General features: G+C 36.0%; 1 protein-coding gene across 1 annotated transcript; it reads right to left on the bottom strand.

Annotated features, from left to right (window-relative positions):
- Nucleotides 1-457: 457 nt before the first annotated feature.
- Nucleotides 458-1,045, bottom strand: LOC131858577 (uncharacterized). The gene has a single exon (XM_059211863.1). It carries the CDS (start codon nucleotides 1,043-1,045, stop codon nucleotides 458-460), a length of 588 nt encoding a protein of 195 aa, XP_059067846.1.
- Between the last annotated feature and the right edge of the window lie 24,776 nt (nucleotides 1,046-25,821).

Raw genomic sequence — 25,821 nt, 5'->3', positions numbered from 1 at the left:
GCGTTTCTTAGTTGGGTTCCCAGCGCATTTTCACAATTGACATAGCTAACATCTCCGAAGTGAGCCATCTGCAACACTTTTTCCTCTATGTACCTCACACTGAACATAGCACTTTCAATAACTAGGTTACATATCTTCGGGATAGCATTTATAGAGAGAAGCATGTTACAGATCCCAATCATTTTTGCTCTGCCAATATCTACAAAATCTAATTCTGCACTGAAGCACTACCGAAGTGATGAGGTGTCCCTAACTACAGATGGTACTTCCCAAGGGGTCTGGCCGAGACTCTTCCATGCGATGATTCTTTCTACCACCAAGTTTTAGACATTGAGACCAAAACAGTGACACCATCCTTCCCAACTATTAGAGTCGTACTAATCTTCAAACTTCTGAGGCATATTTCATTGCCACCAACAGCCCAAGATCGGGTGCTAATCCATATAAAGTTGGCTTATTACCCAACACCTTGGCATGGGGATTCACGGTAGTCCTTCAAGCATTTTCTTGTAATATCATCCATTGCTAAGACATGACTGAAAGAGACAGGATCATCATTCCTTCCAACCCCAAGATTTGCTAGATAGTCCACCATTTGATTGCCTTCTCTATAAACATGCACAATTTCGAAGCAATCAATTGATTTAAGGTGATCATTTATCTGAGGCAGCCACTTGTTTAGTTTCCAGCTATGAAAATTTGACTTAGTAACCCCATTTATGATGATCTGCAAATCTCCTTCGATAATGATTCGAGAGATCCCATGCAGAGTATAGAGGCATAATCCTACCTCTAGTGCACGAATCTCGGCTTCGTTATTCGTGGCAAATCCAATGCCTCCATACAATCCATATATAATATTACCATGTTCATTTTCGATTATGGCACCAATACCGGACTCCCCAGGGTTCCCCTTACTAGCACCATCGAAATTGAGTTTTGTCCAATCCTTTGGAGGGGCCTTCCATTTGACAGAATTTATATTAACACACTTTGAGGGGGGGACATAAATACCTGAATCTTTAAGAGGCCAATGATTTTCCATTAGGACATCTCAGTTATTGTATATTTTAGGGCCGCCTTTTAGTATCTTGCCATTTATCACTTCCTCGATTGCAACTTTTATTTTGTCAACCAGCATTATATTTGACAGTGATGTTTCTTTAAAACTTCTTCTATTTCTCTCCTTCTAGATGTGCCATACAATCATAGATGGACCAATCATCCATAGATCACTCCATTTTGACTTCCGTCTGATTGCCCAAGAAAGTAGGAAGTCCAAAAGACTTTTGTTTTTAACTGTAGTCTAATTGATCTGGTCTAGGAACCAGTTCCAACATAATCCTGCCACTGGACAACTAAAGAGTAGGTGGTTGGTTGTTTCTTCGTCAGCACAGCATATAACACAGCGATTGGGACCCAAGATGCCAATAATTTTAAGTCTATCACCAGTGAGGATTCCACCATGTAAAGCAATCCACAAGAATTCCCCAGCTTTTGGTAGTAATTTATTATTCCAACATAATCTATGCGGCCTCAGGTACCCCTTTCTCTTTGAACTTCCTACCCAAGTTTGGAACTATACTCCCCAGATTTCGAGGCACACCAAAAAATATTGTCATCTTCACTAGAGGCCGGTATTTTCCTGTCTTTTATTGCATCCCAAAGTTTCTCAAATAATGAAGGGTTACCAATATTAATTTTCTTCCATATTCTCAGACCATTTATGTCCTTGCGGTTTTCCATTTAATTTCATACATGTTGCCCTATGCAGTTCTCAACCAGATCTATCCACTCCTTATCTTCAAATGATTCTGAGAGAGACGAAAACCCATCCCATGAGTCTCTCCAAAATAATGTTGTTCTACCATTACCAATCTTCCATGATATAGGCTATGTGATAATGTGTTTGCTATCCCATAAGAAATTCCACGTAGCCGAGCCCCTTTCTGAATTGGCCACTGTGAGAATTCGGTTAGGGTCTTCCAAGTCAAGATATTTCTTTTGGAACAATTTGCACCAAAGTTTTTGAGGTTCTTTGAACATCTTCCAAGAGAGCTTAGCACCAAGGCCAGAATTTTGCAACTCCATTTTCCTTAAGCCAACTCCCCCTTCTTCCTTCATTAGGCACAATGTATCCCAGTTGATAAGCAAAATTTTCATGTTATCTTTAGCACCATACCAAACAAATTTTTTGAGCAGATTGTTCAGACTTTTTCCTACATCGAACGACATTTTGAAACTGGACATGTTGTATATTGGAATGGCAGATAAAACTGATTTGATCATGGTAAGTCTACTTGCTTGGGTCAGTCACCTATTTTTCCAATTTTCTGATTTAGTCTAACATGAGTTAATAACATCATCCCAAATTTGGGATTGTTTGCATCCTTTGTTAATACGTATCCCTAAGTATTTGATTGGGAGCTCTACAATTTTTATATCCAAGTGTTGTGCAATTCTGCCATGTGCCATCTTATTAGTATTAAACAAGAACAACTAATATTTTTCTTTATTCATAACTTGACCCGAAGCCACTGTGTACTCCTCTAGTGTGTTCTTAATGCCTATAGCTTCCCGGATGGATGCATCACCAAATATGATGGTATCATCGGCAATTTGGGAATGTGTGATTGCCTCAAATTGTTCATGAGCTTTGACTCCTTTCCAAATGCCTTCACTATGCCTCTTTTTTATTAGCCTCCCTAAAAATTCCACCATAAAAACAAAGAGTAAAGGTGATAATGGATCTCCTTGTCATAGACCATTTGTGGTTCCAAAAAACCCACTCAAATTACCATTGACAAGAATAGAAAAGTTCACTGTGCCAATGCAAAATTTTATACATTCAAGCCAGTTAACTGGGAAACCAAATCTGGCAAGGACATGCATAAGAAAATTCCAAATCACCTTATCATAGGCTTTGGCAACATCTAGTTTAATAATCATACCTTTCAATTTTTCTTTATGGAGTGAGTGTATGACTTCCTATACCAGGATGATGATGTCTACAATTTCTCGACCCGGAGTAAATCCTTTCTGATTTTTAGATACTAGTTTTGGTAGCAGCTTCTTCAATCTTTCGGCCATTGCCTTTGATATTATTTTATAGATAGTGTTGCGTAAGGATATTGGGTGAAAATCAGACATGGAATCACAATCCTGTTTCTTAGGAATAAGATTGATAATGGTGTGGTTGATCTCTTTCACAAATCTGTTAGGCCCAATATGGAAAGCTAATGTACTAAGAGGGGAGGGGTGAATCAGTACTTCAAAACATTTCTTCAACCATATCTTTACTGTTATGCATAAACCGAATAGTGCAGTAACATAATATAAAACTAAAATAGATAGATAACAATCATACATGATTCACTCCATAACACATATTTTGGTTACGCAAAAACTCTTGGTTAGAGAGAAAAACTGTGATGGGGATGGCACCCACAACTTCACTACTGCAATAATAAAGAGTGCTCGGTTAGAGCTACATGTTTAGCTATTTCTGATAGCATACCCTGTTAGGAGTAACAAGATCTATTAGATCTACCTTGCTAAAGGATTTTACAACACTTCATCTAAATGTTGCACCTGGTTAGAGGCTTTACAATTTATAGACTTGATTAGAGTCTTTTACCCTGTTAAAGGTTTCTCTTACAACTTCAAAATATTACAATAAAATCATTACAAATATCTGTAACTTTACATCTGGAATGTTATAGCAAATTCTATGTGCTCAGAATAAGTTACCTTGCTTATAGCATACCTCGATAACCCATATAGTAACTCAGTAAACCCTTCTGTTTACTCTGTTCTTCAACTGTTCTCTAAAAACCTTCTCAGTGACCTCTGTGTCTCTATAACAGTCTTCTCATACTCATGCACACACACCTTTAACTCTTAACTCATGTTGTATAAATAAATCTCTTATGATGGTGATCTAATTCATTGCTTCGATCTTTCAAACACGATTTATTGAATGAATAACCATGCAAAATAATTCATTGGTTAGATAACCTCAAAATCATACACAATCTTTAAGTGCAATTTCCAATGTGATAATGGTTAGATGTGCCTCGATCTTGTAACACGTTTTCATATGCATGTCCAGGTTCAATGAATCTGGTAACACATTTCACTCAGTGTATATCAACTCGGTGTGTCATCTTTGCTGCTTGGTAGACATGTAAAGATACTCGGTAGACAGCTCGGTGTATACTACGTTCTGTGACCGCTTTCTTCTGTAACCGACTAGATTGTTCATACCGACTGAATATTTCGGTAATAGATAATCGACTAGAGTATATAGTATAACTTTGACATAAAACTAATGGTAATCTGATAAGTAGTAACAATCTCCCCTTTTGACATTAGTTGAGATGTTTGACAAAAACCACTTTCAAAGTTATAACTCAATAATCTATATACTTGCAAAATTTGACTATACTGACAGTATATACAATAGTCAATAAAATAATATATCAAATATACTCCCCTTGTCAATATGTTGTACATAACTCTGATTTTGCATGCTTGGTGATCTGTTCTTGGATATTCTGCATACTCTGCTCGATATACTCCCCCTGTATACTATACTTGAATACTATACCATTCTCTCAATACTGTATCAATCCCTTAGTACTGTAACATATTACTCCACAAATATAGTATAACTCCCCCTTTTTGACAAACATCAAAAACTTAATTTCCATTCAGGGGTGATAACTGATCAAAAATGGATTTGTACTTGGTCTGGGTGTCAGTGAGAGTGATAGAGAGTGCATCCTTTACACTGTCCATTAAAGAATTATGTGCTTGAATATCAGCCAATAGTGATATTAAGCCATCTAGAGTGCTTCCCTCTTGAGTAGTAGATAAGTATGTCGCTCGGTTGATCTGTTCTTGAACTGATGAAAGATGTGGAAGGAATAATGTCTGAAGGGTCATTATGTCCATCCAGATCTTGTGTTCTTCATTTTGTAAGTCCAATTGTTGAGCCATGAGCTGTTGAAGCTTTGTATAAAAATTCTGAACTGAATTTGGCTCGGTGGTCAACTTGCTTGAGAGATCGGTGATCTCTTTCTCAATTGCCTCTTTTTTATTCTTAATGTCTTTAATGAATAAAGAAAATGTGCAGAGTTTCTGAAATAAATAATGAATGTGCTTGAGTTGAGGAGTCAACTCAGCAATAAATTTGACAAGTTTAACTTTGCCAATAGCTATAGCTTTTTGTACCTCTTCTATCATCTTGGCAGTGAGCTCTTTGTCTTTCAGCTTGGTCAAATACTTTGATGCATCTACTCCAGATGTCTCTATCTTTGTTAGGAGTTCATCCAATTGAATGTGGATGGCTGCATCAATTGATACTGTAGCTTTAGGTAGCATATCTAGTGAAAGTGCTTTTACCTTTTGAAGTACTTTATTTTTGTTTTGAATGGCCATTTGCTTCTCTTGTTCGGCCTTTGCTTTGCACTGTTCACCAAAATCAATGAGTACTTGCCCCTTTAATTTTGCTATGTCTACATTGGGCAACACTATTGGTTTTGACAAATCAACTTTAAAACTATGCTTCCTCACTTTCTTTTCTTTACCTTTCATCGATGGAACTAAGATAATGGCTTGTGAGGCTTGATGACCCTCGATAGGTTGCTCGGTAGAGGAAACACTTTGATCAGTTCCTTTAGCCTCTGTAGAGTCCTTCGGTGTCTCGGTACTTGGTGCTTGAGATGTCTATTCTTGAGTAGTACCTTCACCTGTTGCAGACTTGTGACCTTCAATGCCTTGATCTGTATCCTAAGGAGTTTCGGTTGAGACAGGTTGTTTGACCGGTGGATAAGGCTGAACTTGTTCCAAAATGGATTCACTAGATACAAGTTTTCCATATGCAGTGCCTTCTATCATTTCCTATTCCGGTGCCTCTGAATCCATGACATCTTCATCTATTTGAATGGTGTCAGCAGGGTCTTGTTCGGTAGCATCAAGACCTTGCTCGGTGATATCAGGATCGTGCTCGGTGACATCAACGATTTCAACTATAGCTTGCTCATTGGCATCCTTGATTTTGAATATTTCCTACCACTTTGCTTTAGTCTCATTTTCTACTTCAATATATAGCCCATTCATCAATTTTAAGGCTCTCTGCTTGACAAGAAACTTAGAATTGTAGGTTGTCGGATGTTCTTGTATTTCTGCTACTGACATATCAGGGAATAAATGAACCAGACTTCTCTCTTTAATTTGTTTCTCTGAGTCCATTGCATACTTCCACCTATTATCAATATACAGATACAGTTCATTTGGAAGTGACTTAGCTAGTTCCAATGGAGCTAACCGGAACTTTAGAAGTGTGCAGATGATAGCTTCTTCAATTTGTCTCTTTTCATCATTGTTCCTGGTTTCATACTTGACATATCTAAATCCTCCAAATCCACCATATTCTTTCAAATTAGCACAAAAGTTTTCAACACTATGTATATTTACCTTCTTGCTCTTCACAATCTGAAATTTGCTTGCATCTTCTGATTCGGTATCACTACACTCTTTTACCAAAATGAGTCTCCGAGTAGATTTCTTGTATGTCTTTGTTACCTTGGGAACACTAACACTCTTCATCTTCTTACTCGGTGAGGTTGCAGATGCTCTAGTGTTAGGTCGCTTTACTGGAGGTGGAGTTAGTGAGACTTTTGATGTGTCCTGTTTCTTTCTCTTTAACACTTTACCCTTAGGCAATTCAGTGCTTAGTGTTATAGCTGCCTCTTGGGCTTCAGATTCCTCTTCGGTAATGGAAATGGTGCCTTTGACAGGTGTAGAGGAAGAGTCTTCTCTGAATTTCTCTGACAATGCCTTAATCATCTTTGTTGCCTTTCTTGTAGCTTTGGGTACTACAATACTCATCTTTACCTTTTCCTATACTTCCTCATAGGTACCATACCTCAGCTCAGTAGCATGTCTGGGCAATATAAGAAATGCATCAATTTGTTGTTTTGTGATGTCAAAATCAATCTCGTAACCCATTGGTGACAAAGATTGAGTCCTTGGTTCCACAGCATTCACATAACAGTAATCGGTGTCAACTTCAAAACATATAGCATTTTTGTATTTCTCTACTAGCTGGGGTGGAATCCTATATCTGTTATGCATTTTCTCTTGAAATTTACTGAAGTAATCATCCATGATATCATTAAAATTATCACCTAACTTCTTAATGAAGTCATTTATCTGATGGGTGATTGGTCGGTGAAGCTCCCAAACAACTTTACTGACTAATGGAAAGAATTTTTCAAAGTAGAAAAACATGCATACCAGTAGTGATCCAAACTTTAGAGCATTAGCCGAGTTATTCTTCTTCGGCTTCCTGATGGTGTTCAGATTTTCAAATAGGCTCTTCAACAATACCTCACATAGGTCAATTTTCATTCCCTTTTTCACAATTTTGTAAGCCAAGTCTACTACTGCATAGGGAACACTATTTTCCCTTGCCGATTGAAAGAAATAGTAGCCCATTACTCTAATGGCAAACTTTAGTTCTTCATCTATGACATTATTCAATTTCAATCCTCTGCAATCAGATTCCACTCTGATTAAACTAATCAATTCCTTCTGTGATATCATCTTTTGGGCTCGGGCATGATCATAGATAGGGTAAATGGTAATCAGATGAATGATTTCCTTGGTAATCTTAAATGGTTGTTCTTCTAGCCACATGAAATCATCGTGAACTCTGCTCAGAACAAACTTGACCCACTGGGGTTTGAACACACGAGGATAGGTTAGGGCTTCAGTTAATCCCTTGAATTTGATGTGCTCATACTTGTTGTTCAATATACCATCGGTACATAGCTCATCATAGGTGTCTCTGATTTCAACATGACAGAGTTCTTCAACACGACATTTGGTGAAGAATCTCACATCTTCAACTAGTAACACTCTGTCTGAGATCAGTGAAAAGGCGGTTTTGTCATCCGGTTCAGAAGCGACTTTGGGCATCAAAGAGTATTTTAGTGAGGGCTTCTCTACATTCTTGACAACTATAGGATCTTGGATCTTGGGCACCATTTGAAGATTTCAGATAAAAAAACTTAACAAAGAGTCCTTAGGGTTTCACAATTTCAAATGACAGATGCTTTATACTTAGCAGTTAATGGCAACTAGATAAGATTGATAAACCAATTAACAATGTGTTGAGATTTGATGTAAATACCTTGAATTTGCTTTGTAGGAGGCTTTGATCACCTTTGATTCGCTTGCTCTGCTTTCTCGAAAACTTGGTAAGTGTAAATGACCACAAAAATGCTTTTAAGTACACAAAATACCTTATCGGGCTCCGTGTGGGTTAGGTCAAAACATTAAATGCACTCGATTCTCCTTTAACCGATTTACTCTCCTTTTTTTTTCATTTTAACCGAGTAACCAACTTCCTTCATTTACCGACTTGACAGGCTTCCTGTATTCACCGACTTGACAGACTTCCTATAAAGTGCTTCAAAAGACTTTGATAGAATTTCAAAGTTACTAATACATCTTAATTATGCAGATTTGAATTAACTGCATAATAGAATAGGAACTGTTAAGATTTTATCCTTTAGAGAATGCAGTCCCTTCATACCTTTACCGATTAATTTGGAATAGATGCACCTAACTCAGCAGGTAAGGTGCTTTCTTCATTTCACACAATTTCCTTCTTTTTCCAAATCATCTTTAATTTTTCTTTTATTTCTTCAGTGTCTTTTCTAGGTTGATCTCTACAATCTCCAGCTAAGTGTCCAGCTTTGTGACAATGAAAACATCCCATATCATGATTTCTTCATGATCTTCGGTTGTACAACCCAAACCTTATAAAACAGTTGCCACTTATATGTCCATATCTTCCACAATATTCACACCATATCCTTGTATTGTAATCCCATGGTACTGCAGAATACTATCGGTAAGGATCTGTGTGAGTTCGGTAACCTCTAGCATTTGCTCAATGTGCAGACCACATATAGTTCTTTTGCTTAAGCCAGCACTTCTCAATATTATGTCCATATCTATTGCAGTTTTTACAAAACCCTTTGAATTTTGCCTTCTGATAATTGTTAACAGACTTTGTCCTACATTGATTAGATGTGTGACCATATTTATTGCAATAGTAACAATAATGTTTGGACTTAGTGACATTTGGTTGCTTACCTTTTCTGATTTGACACATGTTGGCAGTGTGACCTTGATTACCATAGTAGTTGCAAATAGGCTTCTTTCTTTTGATGTTATTCTTGTTTGCAGCTTGCTTTGATGATTCTCCTCTCTCGATAGTATGAATTACTTTCTCGGTAGAGTCTTTTCCTTTGTAACCGAGTCCTGCATCTTTGTTGGATCATCTTGTATTCATTTGCTCATCCAACATCTTTGATGCTTCATAACTCTTCTTCAGTGTTTCTTTGGATTTCTTCTCTGTTTCAAGTTCATCGGTCAGCCTTGATACTTCAAGTTTCAATGCTTGATTCTCATCATTTTTCAGAATTGCTTCATGATGTGCATAACCTAGTTGATCTGATAGGTTTTGTTGAATTCTAGTTAACCTTGTGATTTCTTCATTCTTATCAGATACTAAGACTTCAAGTTGTTTTTTCTCTCTTTCTAGATCTCTTACTTTATCCTCAGCTATTCTCAATGCATCTATATTTTTAGTCATCTATGTGCTGAAATGTTCATGTTCTCTTTTCATTGCTTTTAGTTGATCAGCCAGTGCTTTGTTCTTTTCTTTCAATACTCCCATCATTTCTTCAGTCTCTTCAGATATACTATTCTCAAATGATGTCTCGATTTGTTCCACTAACTCTTGAGAGTCCTGCAAATCATCGGATAATCTTCTTCTCACTTTCAAAGATTTTTGCATTTGCCTTTGCATGTCTGCAATCACTTGATTAGCATGATCCAGTTCTTCTTGCAGATACACAATCCTCCGAGATTGTTTATAGCCTTCCATTGATAAGATCTTTCTCTTTAGGTAGTTAAACCTTTTTCCAAGATTCAAGCTCTGATACCAATTGTTAGGCCCAATATGGAAAGATAATGTACTGAGAGGGGAGGGGTGAATCAGTACTTCAAAACATTTCTTCAACCATATCTTTACTATTATGCATAAACCAAATAGTGCAATAACATAATATAAAACTAAAATAGATAGATAACAATCATACATGATTCACTCCATAACACATATATTTTGGTTACGCAGAAACTCTTGGTTAGAGAGAAAAACTGCGGTGGGGATGGCACCCACAACTTCACTACTGCAATAATAAAGAGTGATCAGTTAGAGCTACATGTTTAGCTATTTCTGATAGCATTAGATCTACCTTGCTAAAGGATTTTACAACACTTCATCTAAATGTTGCACCTGGTTAGAGGCTTTACAATTTATAGACTTGATTAGAGTCTTTTACCCTGTTAAAGGTTTCTCTTACAACTTCAAAATATTACAATAAAATCATTACAAATATCTGCAACTTTACATCTGGAATGTTATAGCAGATTCTATGTGCTCAGAATAAGTTACCTTGCTTATAGCATACCTTGGTAACCCATATAGTAACTCGGTAAACCCTTCTGTTTACTTTGTTCTTCGACTATTCTCTGAAAACCTTCTCAGTGACCTCTGTGTCTCTGTAACAGTCTTCTCATACTCATGCACACACACCTTTAACTCTTAACTCATGTTGTATAAATAGATCTCTTATGACAGTGATCCAATTCATTGCTTCGATCTTACAAACACGATTTATTGAATGAATAACCATGCAAAATAATTCATTGGTTAGATAACCTCAAAATCATACACAATCTTTAAGTGCAATTTCCAATGTGATAACGGTTAGATGTGCCTCGATCTTGTAACACGTTTTCATATGCATGTCTAGGTTCAATGAATCTGGTAACACGTTTCACTCGGTGTGTCATCTTTGTTGCTCGGTAGACATGTAAAGATACTCGGTAGACAACTCGGTGTATACTGCGTTCTGTGACTGCTTTCTTCTGTAACCGACTAGACTGTTCATACCGACTGAATATTTCGGTAATAGATAACTGACTAGAGTATATAGTATAACTTTGACATAAAACTAATGGCAATCTGATAAGTAGTAACAAAACCTGTGTTTTTTCAGAATTCTTGAACCACATTCAAAATATCCTTGCTCATGAAATCCCAACATTTTTGAAAAATCTCTGTCGTTATGCCATCTAGTCCAGGCGCCTTATCGGCATGAAGTGAAAATGTGGCAAGTTTAATTTCCTCCAAGGAGTAAGGAGCAAGTAGCATATCGCAATCAGAGCTAGTAATTAGGGGGTTAATGACTTCCTCAATTATTGGTATTGAACTTGAATTATCTACCTCAAATCTACCCAATATATTCATAGAGTAATTAAGGGCAATTAGCTCAATATCTGCAGCCGAAGTTTTCAAAACCCCATTCTCATCCTTAATTGAGCATATCTTATTATTGATCCTTCTAGCCTTAGACGAAGCATGTGGAAAAATTTAGTGTTGAGATCCCCCTCAGCTATCAAAAGTTCCCTAGATTTATCTTTCAAATATAGTTCCTCGTGCTTCAAAATTTCCATATACTAGGCTTTGAGTGTTTTCTCCAATTCGAACTCCACATTGGTCATGCCAAATCGTATAATCCGATTGCCAATTTATTCTAGTTTTTCCTCAATTCTACTTTTCTCTACAAAAATATTTTTGAAGGACAACTTGTTCCAATCTTTAATTTTATTTTTCAGGAACTGAATTCTTTTGACAAATCTAAAGCTAGGGGAGCCAGAGTAGATGTTGCCTTCTTGCCACCAGTTTTTCAGATTGTCAAGGAACTTCTCATCCCGCCACCACATGCTAAAGAGTTTGAAGTAGTTCTTATGTCTGCGAGTATCCTGAGCAATGGATAGTGATAGTGGTAGATAATCCGATCCAATTTGAGGCAGAATTTTAGTTTCTAATGAATAGTTGCCACTTATCCACCATTCGCCAACCAAGAAATGATCCAGTCTTTCAGATATATTGGCAAATTTTAGCCTCCTATTAGTCCAAGTGAATCTACCATTCTTAGGTATGATATTGATCAACTTGCAATTGGATACAAATTCTCTAAAATCATCCATAACTTTCAAAGATTTCCAAAGACCACCCAACTTCTCATCAATGTCCAAAAGAGCATTGAAGTCACCAACAGTTATGACCTTGCCTTTTTCCAACAGACTAGCTTGGATGGAGACCTCATTCCAAACTTTTAGTTTTTCCTCAGTCTTAACAGGTCCATAAATATTAAATAATGGATAGGAGACATTGGTTTGCTTGCAAATAATGATGCACGCCATCCAGTGATCAAACGAAGCTATAGGATGCACTTCAATTTTGGAGGGGTTCCACATGATTCCCAAGCCCCCAGCCGAACCTCTAGCATCTTGAAAAATTCCTTCCCACTTAAAACAATATTTGATGAATTCAACCACCTTTTCCTTACTTAGCTTTGTTTCCTGTAGAATATATACTTCTGAATCAAGCTTGGCCAAAGTCCTTTTGACCAAGCATTTTTTTGTTAGGGGCCGAAAGGCCCCTGACATTCCATGAGGTGATCCTTATCTTCCCCCAAGGGAGGGCTAGGATTCAAAAATTTCAACATACTTACAATGCCCTTCTCATTTGCCCTCTGCTCCCTAACCATCTTGTGGCTTTTCCTTCCTCTTGTGTCTTTCGCTCTTCCAAGGACAATATTTGCAGACTGGCTGATACATCTTGGATCCACTATATTCAGTTCATCACCATCACAATCCGACTCAGATGAATCTGAATCAAATGCCTACAGTACCTCCTCAGCTGTGGGGTATATAATTGGATTCATCATTATGTCATTATTTGGGATGATGTTGCTATCCAATAGGATGTCTTATGTAGGAATATTCTTGCTTACATCTTGTTTTGAATCGATGTTGATGGATTTAGGGCCTTCTAAAAGCAGGGTTTTAGGTTCCAAATTTTTATCTTTTACCTTCCATACCTATTTTGGTTTTCTATGAGGGAAGTTAAAGGCCCTTCTCACAAACAGTCTGCATTTGTCGACACTATGAAGTTTACTTCCACATCTCGAGCAAGTGCAAATTTGTTTTTCTACTTTTATGTGTTGTTAGCATTCACCATTCGCATTGAGTAGCATAACTGAAGAGGGAATTGTCTTCACAGCTGCTATTTTGAGTCTGGCATATGTGTATAAATTTCCCTCAATGATATCTTCATAAATTTCCAATAAAGTACCAAGGGATCTTCTGATCATTTCCAAACATGCCTCACTCCAATACTCAATTGGTAGATTGTACAATCGGATCCATACTGGTTTATCATAAACTGCCAGCGATGTAGGGTCAAAGTTCAGAGACCAAGGTTGAATATACAACGGGTGATCGTCCAAAAACTAGTTTTATCATTATGTGCTTCCCCCAATTGACCTCTACCCAGGTGAGGATATCTTTTCTTGATAACTTTGGCCCTATAATTTTTGTGATAATCGCATGTCGTTCAAAGATAGTTTTTCATTTTCGATGTTTTCGATTAGGTCAATTTCAATACTGCATGATGAGGCATCCTTTCCTAGATAATGCTGATGATTTAAATTTCCTCCAATGTTGTCAATGCTTCCTTCTGACTTTTCTTTCTCATCGCATGGCAATCCATGATTATTCCAATCAACTTCAAGTATTCACCACTTAACAGGCTTTCTTTGACCCACGTTCGCTTCTTCTCCTTTCTGCTTTTTGCATGCAGCATGCAGAAATTCACTCGCCATTTTTTTTATTTGTTGTTTCTAATGTTGGTTAATTATTTATTTAGTTTATGTAGTGTTTAATTGAATATTTGATATTTATTTATTGTTGAGATTAATTTATTTGATTTATTGTTTAATTGATTTGTATTAATTATTTATTGTTTTCATTATTTATTATTAATTATTTAATGTTTATGTTTTATTATTGAAATGATTTTTATATTTATTTATTAATTTCTATTTATACAAGCCCTTTTGTTATTTATTTATTAATGGGATTTAATTTATTATTTTATCCCATTCATATTTATATTGCTACATTAATATTATTTGCATAACTGGATATAATATAAAGTTTACTTACCCTCTTAATTGATCAGTTGATTTAATTGAGGTAAGAAGATAATACTATTAAATAATAATTACCTTGGTACTATGCAAGGTAGGTATAATATATAGTTTATTCAATTTTTTAGATTGGCCGATGGATTTCTATAGTTGGAGTTTTTTTTTTTACTCTAGAGTTATCCCCGTGACCCAGCCCAGCACCCAACTCGCCTTACCTTGGTCTTACTTACTACCAAGTTGGGATGAGGAAGGGACAAACTGAGGTGAGACTAGTCCTTTAGGGATGTACGCAACTACCCGCAAGCCACATGCATCGGGCGAACCCAAGCCTCAAAGTTCAATCCGAGACCAATGGGGAGCAAACCCATGCCCCAAACCAACTCTGCTACTCGTGTGGGCTAGTTGGAGATTAATTTTTATTTATAGAGTTTTTTGTGTATGTTGTTGGGTTAGCTTCTGGGAGATTTTGGATTGCAATTTCAATTTCAATTTCATTGCAGCTTGGATTGAATATTTTTTTGCTGGATTGGATTGTTCTTCATCGAATCATTTCTTGTTTGGATTATGATTTCAAGTTGGTGCTTTAAACTCCATTTTATGCATTCTCTTTTCTGGAAAATATTATCTATGATTGTGTCTATTGAAAGAATGTTTTGGGAGAAGAAATTAATGTGCCTAGCGCCTCTGTCCCAGGGACCAGGGCACCCAGTGCCCCTGTCCTGGTCTCCTGCTCTGCAATTTCACACAGAGTGCTGTTCCAACCTTCTCTCTTCGGATCTGTATCCCGCGGCGTCGTCCGAATCCCGAAACCTGCAATAATATCTGAAAAGGGGGAGGGGCGGCTATATAGGGTTTTGCCTTAGTCAAACCCCTGCTTCGGTGATTTCCACCTCCACGAATAGCCAAGTTGTTTTGTAAACTGTATTGTGTGTGCAGACCTAGTGTGTGTGCAAGGTCCAAAATGCAAGAAAGCAAACTAGAGCAACCTAGAAAGTAAACCCTAATTGCTTGCAAATGATAATGTAAATGCTCTAAATCAAGATGCAATGTGATCTAAAGCGTGAATAAATGACGTATCAAAGCTTATGCAAAGACATGAAAACAATACGAAATCATACCCAACCCTCAAGGGAGGAGTACAAGCCAATCTTTAGTCGGTAATCTCCTATTGTTCTTCAATGTCTTCCAAGCCCTAAGTGGATGAATGAATTTGATAGATGCTTGATAGAAAGATGTTGTAAGATGTTGAAGTCTTCAAAGATCTGCTCTTTCGCTGCATATGAAGTTCCTGGAAACAAAAATCCCATCCCTTCAAATGAGGAAATTTAGCTTTTATGTATGAAACCCTAGGTCGTAAATTCGTATTTTGGCCGACCTAGAGATTGAATATCCCGCCAATTTCTTGGGGTTAAGCTTTATTTTATGATTGGATTGCGCTCCTAAAATTTCGGGAAAAATGTCCAGGACCATGTGCACCGGGCGCCACGGTCTCGGCAACTTTTCACCAAATTTTCAAGGCCGTCGGATATGATGATTTTAGAGAGAATCCCGAAGTTATAGGTGATTTCGAGATGTTTTGACCCCGAAACCAAGCCCCCAAGTTCGGAATAGGACCTAATTAGGGTTTTTGATTGAGTGATGTATTGAAGGAATAAAATGCGAAGGGCGCGCTTTAGTGAAAAGGGCCCAACTTTATGATGTAGAGAATGATGAAATAGGACCTTAGACCTAATTAATTTGATTAATTAAGTGCTTAAGGAGAAATGCAATGCAGAATGTAAAATGCACTAAGGCGGGTGCTAAACTAGGTGTGAAATTGTACCACCCTAGCGAGTGCGTACAATTTACGACGCTACATTATGTTTAGTTGTGTGATGTGATTTTATCTTTGATTCCTTATATCATCTTAAGGTTGTCATATTATATCCCTTGGTTGTTAGCTGTCAGCCTAGGTCTTGAGTGTGAGTTGGACCACCATATCATCTCCTAGAACAAGGTGGTGGTTCCTATTTGGTTCCACATGGCCGGGTGGTTTGATGCCTTCTTCTATTGGGATGTTCTTCTCGGATGCTTGAATGTGTGGACATGGATTTATATTATTTCATCGTGTGGATGGATCCTTGGAGCATAATTCATCTAATTGGAATTGATATCATGTGTTAAGTATCTTGAGAAAGATGTAATAGTAAAGAAGACTATGTAGTTAGTATCATGTGAACATATGTATTAGGACTTGTAGTAGGTTGATTTTAGAATGAGATGTATTGGATAAGATCACTATGAATGGATATTCAATGTGTATGATAATCTAGATTAGAAAGTAATTAAATGATTTAGTGGTATGATTGGATTATCTTGTGTATATCTTGTGGATGGTAGTGGATATGTTGATGAGCATGTATGCCTTGATTTGAAAGATATTGATCCTTAATGTTAGTTATCTTGGAATATGGAAAAGAATGAGTAGTTGTAGATTTGTATGTACTCTATGATTTTTTTTAATGTAGAGATAATTTCTATGTATTTGAAGGTAGTATATTGTTTCATGATGACATTGAAAATGTAAAAGAGATCATGCACATGTACCTTGTATTCTTATGTGATAGGACGTGATGATGAGGTAGTTGAGGTTATGATCTTGTAATGAAGTAAGATGTTGTATTAATTGTATGATACATGTGTTAGGAATGTTCATAAGGTAGAAAGAGATAGAGAACCATATGGAATAAGATTTGAATTGTTATGCTATGTGTGCCCTTATTGTAGAAATAGTGCTATTAGATAATCTTGTTATAAATAATCTCATTTCGAAAGTAACTAGCAGTAGTTGTATAGAATTGTTTATGGTTGTGTATATGTTATCTTGATCCCAGGATGTATGATGAAATTAGAAAAGGGAAGAATTGGATTTCATTATATGTTGATAGTGCTATTTGGATTCATATTGAGTTAGATGGGCAATGAAGAAATACGAAAACTAGGAACACATGGAATTAATGATATAAAATAAACTTAGATGGTTAATGGGGCTATGGATAAATGTATTGGATAACCCATAATCTGATGTTAGAAAGAAAGTATTTGACTAGAACTTAAGTGAAATGAATTTTTATGGTTCCATGCTATAGACGTGTCATTATGATGTTGCTAGTAAGTAGTGACATTAAGATACCCTAGGGAAAGAATGAATATAAATTTGTATGCTTTGAAATGATAATGTTTAAGATGTTATTGTCGCTTGCGTTATATGTTGTACATAGTTATGGTTACCTTCATGATATTTCATACATTCATGTTATGTTAATTTATGTCTTGAAGTGATGATAGTTTAGTATGCCGCATTAGTAGATGTTTATAAAAAAAATATTTCTATTTGTTAGTTAGTTTAGTTATTTTCTCTAAGGTATTTTGGTGGGAATTACAAATAGTAAATGTAGAACAAACATTAAAAACACAGTCTAAGGTAGGACCTATTAGAACTCCTTCATCCCTAACTAGTTTATCAACTACTTTAACATTTTTTAGGCAATGGGAAATAGAGAAGGATAGGTTGCAAGGGATAATTAATAAGCAGCAAAAAGAGATTGAGAAGAAAGATAATAGAATTAAAGAATTGGAGGCTAAGCTAGAAGAGATTTATGGTATGGTTCCTGAGATAATGCAGTGTAGGGCTCCCCCAAGAATTTATGCAGTGCATTTGAAAGAACGGTATCTGAATTTCATACTAAACCGCATTGTAAGGGACCTTAATCCATCCTTGGAAACACCTGAGGAATTCTATCATGCTTATCAAACCTCCCCACATGCTGTAAGGAATTTGTTATGTGAATTATATTTACATAACTATGTTGTACCCCAAGACAGAGAATGGAATCCTTTGTTGTACATTGGGGATATCCATCTCAGAGCTCTAATGTCTTGGATCCAAAATGACATGATTATAGGACCACAAGACGGGGAGTTTGAAAAATTGGAACTTGACTATCCATTGCCATTGAGGAGGGAATCAGAAGCACCCAGGGTTCTATATTATGATTGGCAAAAGTTGTTGATAAGAGATGATGTTAGTAAGATAGTACTTCCAATGAGAGAGGAAGTCTATCAAGCGTATGAGCAATTGGTTCAGACCCATAGGACAACCACACTAGAAGGGCTAACTCAACGCTGGAATCATCTAAAACTGGGAGAACCCTACTCATTTAAAACTGGGAGAACCCTACTCATTACAGAATTTTCATGCAGCTATACAGAGAGCCTCTAGGTACATACAGCTAGGCGGGGAGAAATCCAATAATTGGTTGCCATTAATCTTTCAGCCTCTGATCCTTATGTGGCCACTTTTGGCATGCCAACCAACAGAACAGAACTATGATGCAGTTGTGGGAGAAACAGCTAGATGGTCCAAGTTGGAGAAAATGAAAGGATTTTATTGGAATTTTCCTTCCAAGGGAACCAGACAGGACACTATTGGTGATTTCAGAGTTTCAGCAAAAATCAGAAATTTTCCTTTTGCTGCAAGAGCAGCAAACCCTTAAAGTTGGGGGGCATGACAAGTCGATGTTTTGACATGTTTTCTATTAGGACTCTTAGGTTTTTGGTATCTTCTGGGTTGCATTGTGATAGTAAAGTATTGTGAATTGACTATATGCAATCCATGTTTTAAAACTGAACTTAAGAAATCATGTTTGAAATTTGTCAGTTAATTCCTGCAGCCATGCCAATTTATTCCTGCAGCCAAATGATTTGTCCCTATGATATGTGGATTATTTAGGATGATTTCATATGTGAGTTAATGAATGTATTAGTTAAGTAAGATACATATGCTTATCCTTGTATGTTGTTTCTATTTTAGTGCAGATAATAATTGATGTTGCAGTGGAGGATTTTCTTTCGCACCTAAGGACTAGAGAATCACGTTCAGATAGCTGGAGGTCAAACTGAAGGAGATTCAAGCGAGTGCAATGTATGGCATAATCGGAGTAGTTGTACTTCACCATGGGAGTTTAACTCTGGTGCATATTGAATTCATAAAATATCGCTTTAGCGTGTAAAGACTGTGGTTCAATTTCAGATCCATAGTTCCTGCAGCCAAGCTCTCAGTTATCTCCTTCATCTGACAATTATCCGCCTCTTCTTCTGGGCGTAACTTGAGTTGTCCATTGTAGTTGATCTTTTCTTTATAATAAGCTCTTCCTTCTTTTCTGAGAGTTAGACAGAATGGAAAGGGATTGAGCAGAGTTTTTGTCAAGCATTCTGAATTTTCTCTTTTAGAATATGCAATCATCTTTCAGGAAGAAATGAATAAGAATATGTTATTCTGATCTATTAATAGTTCTTTGCTGAGAGTTTGATATCACTCATCCAAGGGGGCCCACTTGGTGAGTGATCCTATGTTTATTATTATTGAAGTTAGTTTTTACTTAGTTGTAGTAGAAGTTCATGACTGGATTGTTCCTGCAGCCACTGGAAATAGATCCGTTGATTGTTCCTGTAGCCAAGATAGAACGGTGTGATTTCTGTTATTTTCATTATATCATTTCAGCAGTGTTTTGTGAAGCTTTCATGTAGCCTTTTGTGATTTCCATTCCTGCCTTTCCTTTCTGCATAATGTTAGTCATTGCAGTAATGCAGAATAATCATTCAAGGAGCTTAGTGCATATATATTGCAGACCCATTTCAAGTTTTACGTTCCTAGATTGACAACTAAATGAACACCAGCCATGAAAATAGTAAACTCTACCATAAGAATGTCCAAACTTCGGATTGAGATTTCAATTAGAGCTATTATTATTGTCATTATAGTTGGGGTAGACAAGGTGCATGCACCAAATTCAGGTACATTAGCTTGCTTCCTTTGTTTACTTCCCTCTTTTCCAAGAAAAACTTTTCTTTCTTCTTTGATTCATCATTCTTCATCACATTCTTCTTAGCAAATCTCTCCATATTTCCATTTACACATTGATCATCATAATCTCCAAATTGTTTGCACTTGAAACAACTGATAACCTTCTTTATCAGATGAGATCTTTATCTACATTGATTATCCTTATGACCATAGCCATTGCAAGTATAAGAATGTCCATGAAAGTTGTAATTCATCTTGTTTGCTTCAACCGGATTATGATTGTGACTCACAATATGATTTCTATAGTGATTTTCTTTATGACCAAACCTCTTGCAACTATAACACTGAATGCTTCTACAATTTGTAGCCTTATATACAAATTTATTGCATTGAAAATAATAACCAATAAAAGATGGGTACCTTTGTGCACTAGGTTGTCGAACTTATGGTCTTTTGCATTAGTATTATGATTCTAGGTTTTTCCTGCTCTTCTGATTTCTTGTCAACTTCAGCTTTGACCTCTTTTCTTTTGTATTTATCATTTTGATCCAAACATATATCGGGTTGAAAACCAAGTCTACTCTTGTCCAAATGATCTTTCTACATGCTGATCAAATCTTATAGGAGCTTGCTACAATCAAGGACCTTATTTTTTGTCTTTAGGTTCTTCACTTCTTGCTCCAACTTCTCACATTCCTTGGACTTCAACTTTATTGTTTCTTTCAAGGATTTCTCTATCTTGTCTTTCTCCTCAATCTGCTACATTAGATTTTTAATAGTCTCATTCGCCTATTTCAACTAATTGTTAACCTCTTTATGCTTTAGTTTGAATTTTTGGATTTGCTCTCTCAACTTTTGCACACATTCATCTTCTACCTTCACATTCTCTTTCAGTTCCTCATTCTTTGATTCAACACTTTCCAAATCTTCAAGAGTTGTCTTCAAATATTCATGCAACTGAAAAATTATGGTCATGCACATAAGTGTCATGATTCAACCAACACGGATCTCCCTCAAGCGGTTAAGCTTTCAGACAAGGGACCAAAGCTCTGATACCAATTGTTGACTTGTTTGAAAGGACTAGAATACTGAGAGGGGGGGTCAATCAGTATTCCCACAGATATTAAAACTTTTACCAAACTTTACTCTTTTGTTGAAATATCAAACTTCATCAATTATGCTTAACATCTATATAAAACACCAAATGTAGAATAAACATGAAAAACATAGCCACAAGAGAAACACTGGATTTTATACATGGAAAAACCCAATATGGGAAAAAATACAGAGAGTATTAACTCTCAATAGAATGTAACTAGTTATATGGTGTTTTACAAAAGGGTGGCTCACTGCCAAATTACAAGAATGGCTCATTGTCTGACTACTCATTGCAAAGATACAAAAGATGGCTTACTATCAAAATCCTCACTACAATAGGTAGAATTGAACTGAAGAGGATTGCATCTCCAAATTCATGACATTAGTTCCAAGATTAAGCTCAAATCGCAATTCACAAACTCTATAGTAGATCCAGTGAAAGATCTCTATACAACTATCCTGCAACAGGTCTGCTGAAGGACTACTGCAACACTAACTACACTTTGACTCTGCACCAATTGCCTTCACTATTTGCAACTCACATTTCACACTCTACTTCTCTACTATCTTTGCTTCTATGACTCTTTTTCATACACGCGCACCTTCATACTTCATACACACATTCATCATTCTTCTATATATATACATACACATATATACATATATTCACATATATACACATATATACACATTATACATATATAAACACATATATACACATATATACACACATAAATACACATATATACACATATATACATATATATATTGTAGCGTCATAATATTGCAACCCTACAATTTTTTCGACCGCATTTACATCTTTGCATTTGTGGATGAATCCCTAAGCCTGATTGGAGACTCAAGACATGCTCATACCATCAGAAACTTGCATTTTCTTGCACCTTGCACTGCCTATTCTCACTTACTATCCTGAATTAGGGCTAGAAAAAGGTGCGGCCCCCTTGTCCCTACCCTGTTTTGGGCCCCCCTTGGTCCCATCTTTCATTGGGCTTGTCAATTGCGAGTGGGAAAAGGCTTTCCTATGTCGGCCTAAGACAAAAAATCAGTTAAAAACCCTAATTGGCAAGTATATAAGGAGCGTTTTCCCCTCCTATTGGCATGAGCTCAATAAGTTCAATAAGCGACGATAAGAGACAACAAGTTGATCATAAAGCATTCAAGCATCCATTGAGCATCTCAATTCTCCTTTCAAGGATAGGTGTTTCATTCAAGTCAAGGATTAAACCATTGAAGAGGAGATCCCTACCCACATTCAAGACACTCAATTCCACATATCTTTTCAAATAACTCTATCTACATTTCAATTGCATCCCCTCTTAAGGTTAATTCTACTTCAGACATTTCCTTCCATATACTTGCAAGTATTTTTCATCATTTGGTTAATTCCAAAATGGGGTTTGACCTGAAGACAAACCCCCAATCCCAACAACATTTCCTCTCTTTTTTGTGTGTAGGTTGCAGGTGTGTAGCTGTAATATCAAGTTTGGGATTCATTTTTAGAGATGGAAAAACCCTTTTGGGTGTGAGGATTTTTTGAAGGACCAAGTACACTTTCAACCCGGTTCTGACAACTTTCATTCAAATTTACAAGGGAGCTTCGTCTTGACATTTTACTACTAATTCCAGTTGCACAGCTTCATCCTGCATATCTATCTCAAGTAATAATCATTTCTTTGTCATCTCCATGCTTAGCTTCAATTCACTTAATTCAACTTGTCTATTTTAAAAGAGGGTTACTTTACTTTTGCAAATCCTTGTCAATTCATTTAGCATTCAAACTCTTTTCATTTGAGATTGGATCTAATAAATTCAACCCCCCTCTTTTAAATGTAATGTGCATGAGAAGTTGAAGGGAATCCTTTGTGAAACTTTTCATCCCTCACTTGAGGGGATTAAAGCTTTCCACTTGATCTCCCCTCATCACTTTTTATCCCATCACATTTTGGTGAACCCAACGTCTTACATGCTTTACATTAAAAATCATTGCATATTTTTCATTTACAAGTTTAATTTTGTTGCAAAACTTAGTGGTTAATTCAGTCAAACCCTAGTCGTTAAATTGAAATTGAGCTTGTGTTTCACAAAATTTGTTTATTGTCTTAGATCTAAAAATTACTTTGCTTGTCAAATTCAATTCTTTCATTGTCTTCTTCAATTTAAATTTACAAAATTAAGAGGTTAATTATCAAAACCTTAATTTTTGAAAATCAACTTGAATTTGTGCAAGGATTAACATTGAATTTTCAGATTTAGGACTATTTTTAGACTTGTTTTCTTACCTTAAATTCAAATTTTTCAGTTTCCCTCCTTTTTCCAAAATTCAAATTTTCAAAATTCAGTGGTTAGGTCCTAAAACCCTAATTTTCAAATATACTAGGATTTTGTGCAAATTTCGGTCAATTTTAGTTTTTTAAATATTATTCAAGGTGGCCCTATCCATTAGGTTTGACATTTTTCAAATTTGCAATTCAATTTCTCACCTTTTTCAAAACCCTAATAGGGTCCTATTTTGACATTCAAACCTCAATTTCATCTATCTAAACTTCATAAAATCAACCAATTTTTTGGGGTTCACTCTCAAATCATCGTAGCTTTCATCCCTAAAAATTTCAAAGTTGGGCAAACTAGGTGCACTTTCAACCAGGTCCTTGACTTTTTTCCCGAAATTTCGGGAGACTGTTATGACTGTATTTAATTGCTTACATCTAGAAAATTGGCTGATTTTGTCGAATTTTGATCACTCTAGAATAAAAAATACTTCCCAATTTCAACATTACAAATTTCAAGAAAACATTTAAAATTCAGTGGTTGATTATAATTTGCCCTGATTTCAAAAATCCTAATTTTGTCAAAATTAAGTGGTATCTCACTGGCCCTAATTTTCAATTTCAATTCATTCATCATAAATTATTTTGGAAATTGTTTCATTTCCTCTTTCCACAAAGTTCAAATTGTATAATCATCATTTTCTTGAATATTGCATTATTCAATTTTGCAAACTTTCTTCCCAAAATACAAAATTCAAATTCAATATTAAAATTTCCCCTATAGTTCATGAGTTCTACAACTAGTAGTCCTAGCTATACTATCCCTGTTAGACAAAGCATTAGAATTAAGTCTTCCCAAGGTTTAACTGTCGAGGAGATGGAGCCTAATTTGGGTGACTTTTTAATGAGGATAATGCTAATTCTTCTCATCCTAATAACATTCCTATCTACCCAATTGATGATTCCAATGATGAAGAAGAAGCTTTGTCTAGAGTTTCTATAGATCAACTTTTAAAAGTGGACAATCAATTTGACAACTTTCAACAATGGATGTCCCAAGAATATCTTAATAGTGAAGCTCTTCCATTAATTGAAGGTCTAAAACACATGATTCAAAGTGATAAGAATGGAATTGATAAATTGCATGGTATTGGTCACATTGTTGAATCTAATGGCATGCCTATAAAGAATTGTGCTGAAAATAGGTTATTCACAACCTTCTACACAAATTAATCATTCTATTCCTTTGACCATTTCAATGACTAGAATTCCTACTTTCACTTCAAACATCATGGCTACATCAACTCAAAATGCCATACCTACAACTATTATTCATGGGGGAAATCCCTCTTCCTCAATCAATCCTCCATCTTTATATATGCCTTCAAAGAGTATTTCTATTATATCTCAACCAATTAATGTGACACGAGGGGGCAATTCATCCAATCATTCTATTCCTCCTTTTAGTGTCCCATTTCCTACTCAATCACCACCTATGCCTACTTACCATAGTGTTCAACCACCTTATTCTCAAATAGTGCCTTCTTTTAATAACATCAAACCACCTTCTCACTCAAACATGTCTAACATAAATTCTTCAACCAAAGCAACCATTAATAGCCTTGCCCAAACTGTGTCATCATTGCAACAACAAATTGCTTCTATGAGTCAATCCAAGTTTAGTGTGCCCACATTTGATGTCACGAGCCCACTTTCTCTTGATATTGTTAGAGTTGTCCCTCCTAAACATGTTGAATTACCTCAATTGGAACTCTATAATGGAAAAGGTGATCCTTTAACACATGTCAAAACATTCCAAACTTTATGTACTGACTTTGCTTATGATCAAAGATTGCTTGCCAAATTGTTTACTAGAACATTAAGAGATAAGGCTTTACAATGGTATTGCTCTTTGCCTTCTTATTCTATTACTTTTTTTCAACAATCTCAAAACAACATAGGTCATAAAATCACTCTGACTAAATTAATGCATTGTAAACAATGTGTTAAAGAAAAAGTGACTGATTTCATTGGTAGATATAAGCATTTGTGTTATGAAATTTCTATTCCAGTGCCTGATAATGATATTCAAAGAATTTTCATTTCTTGTTTACAAAAAGACATTAGGGACAAACTTCTCCTTTCTGAGTTTACTTCCTTTATGCAGTTGTGCACAACACTTCACAATTATCAACTGACTGTGAGTCAACTGGATAATTCTACTCCTATGGCTCTGAGTGATAAGGGTGAGAGTGCTCAACAACTATTTGCAAAGTTCAAACCGAATAAAGGCTTCATCAAATTCAATGAAACCTTCAACAAAAATAATGTGAATGCTACAACAAGTGTGCCTTCTATTCCTAAATTTTTCAGAAGAGAAAGACAATTTACTCCTTTGAATGAATCTTTGCATAACATCAAGTCTCAGTTGTTACAAATAAAT

This window comes from Cryptomeria japonica, chromosome 9 (assembly GCF_030272615.1).
Source record: "Cryptomeria japonica chromosome 9, Sugi_1.0, whole genome shotgun sequence".
NCBI lineage: Eukaryota > Viridiplantae > Streptophyta > Pinopsida > Cupressales > Cupressaceae > Cryptomeria > Cryptomeria japonica.
This window is presented reverse-complemented; position numbering and strand designations above follow the sequence as displayed.

What these genes read in the sequence shown, in the direction of transcription:
- LOC131858577 (XM_059211863.1), bottom strand. Translation starts at nt 1,045, where the DNA reads ATGGAAAATCATTGGCCTCTTAAAGATTCAGGTATTTATGTCCCCCCC.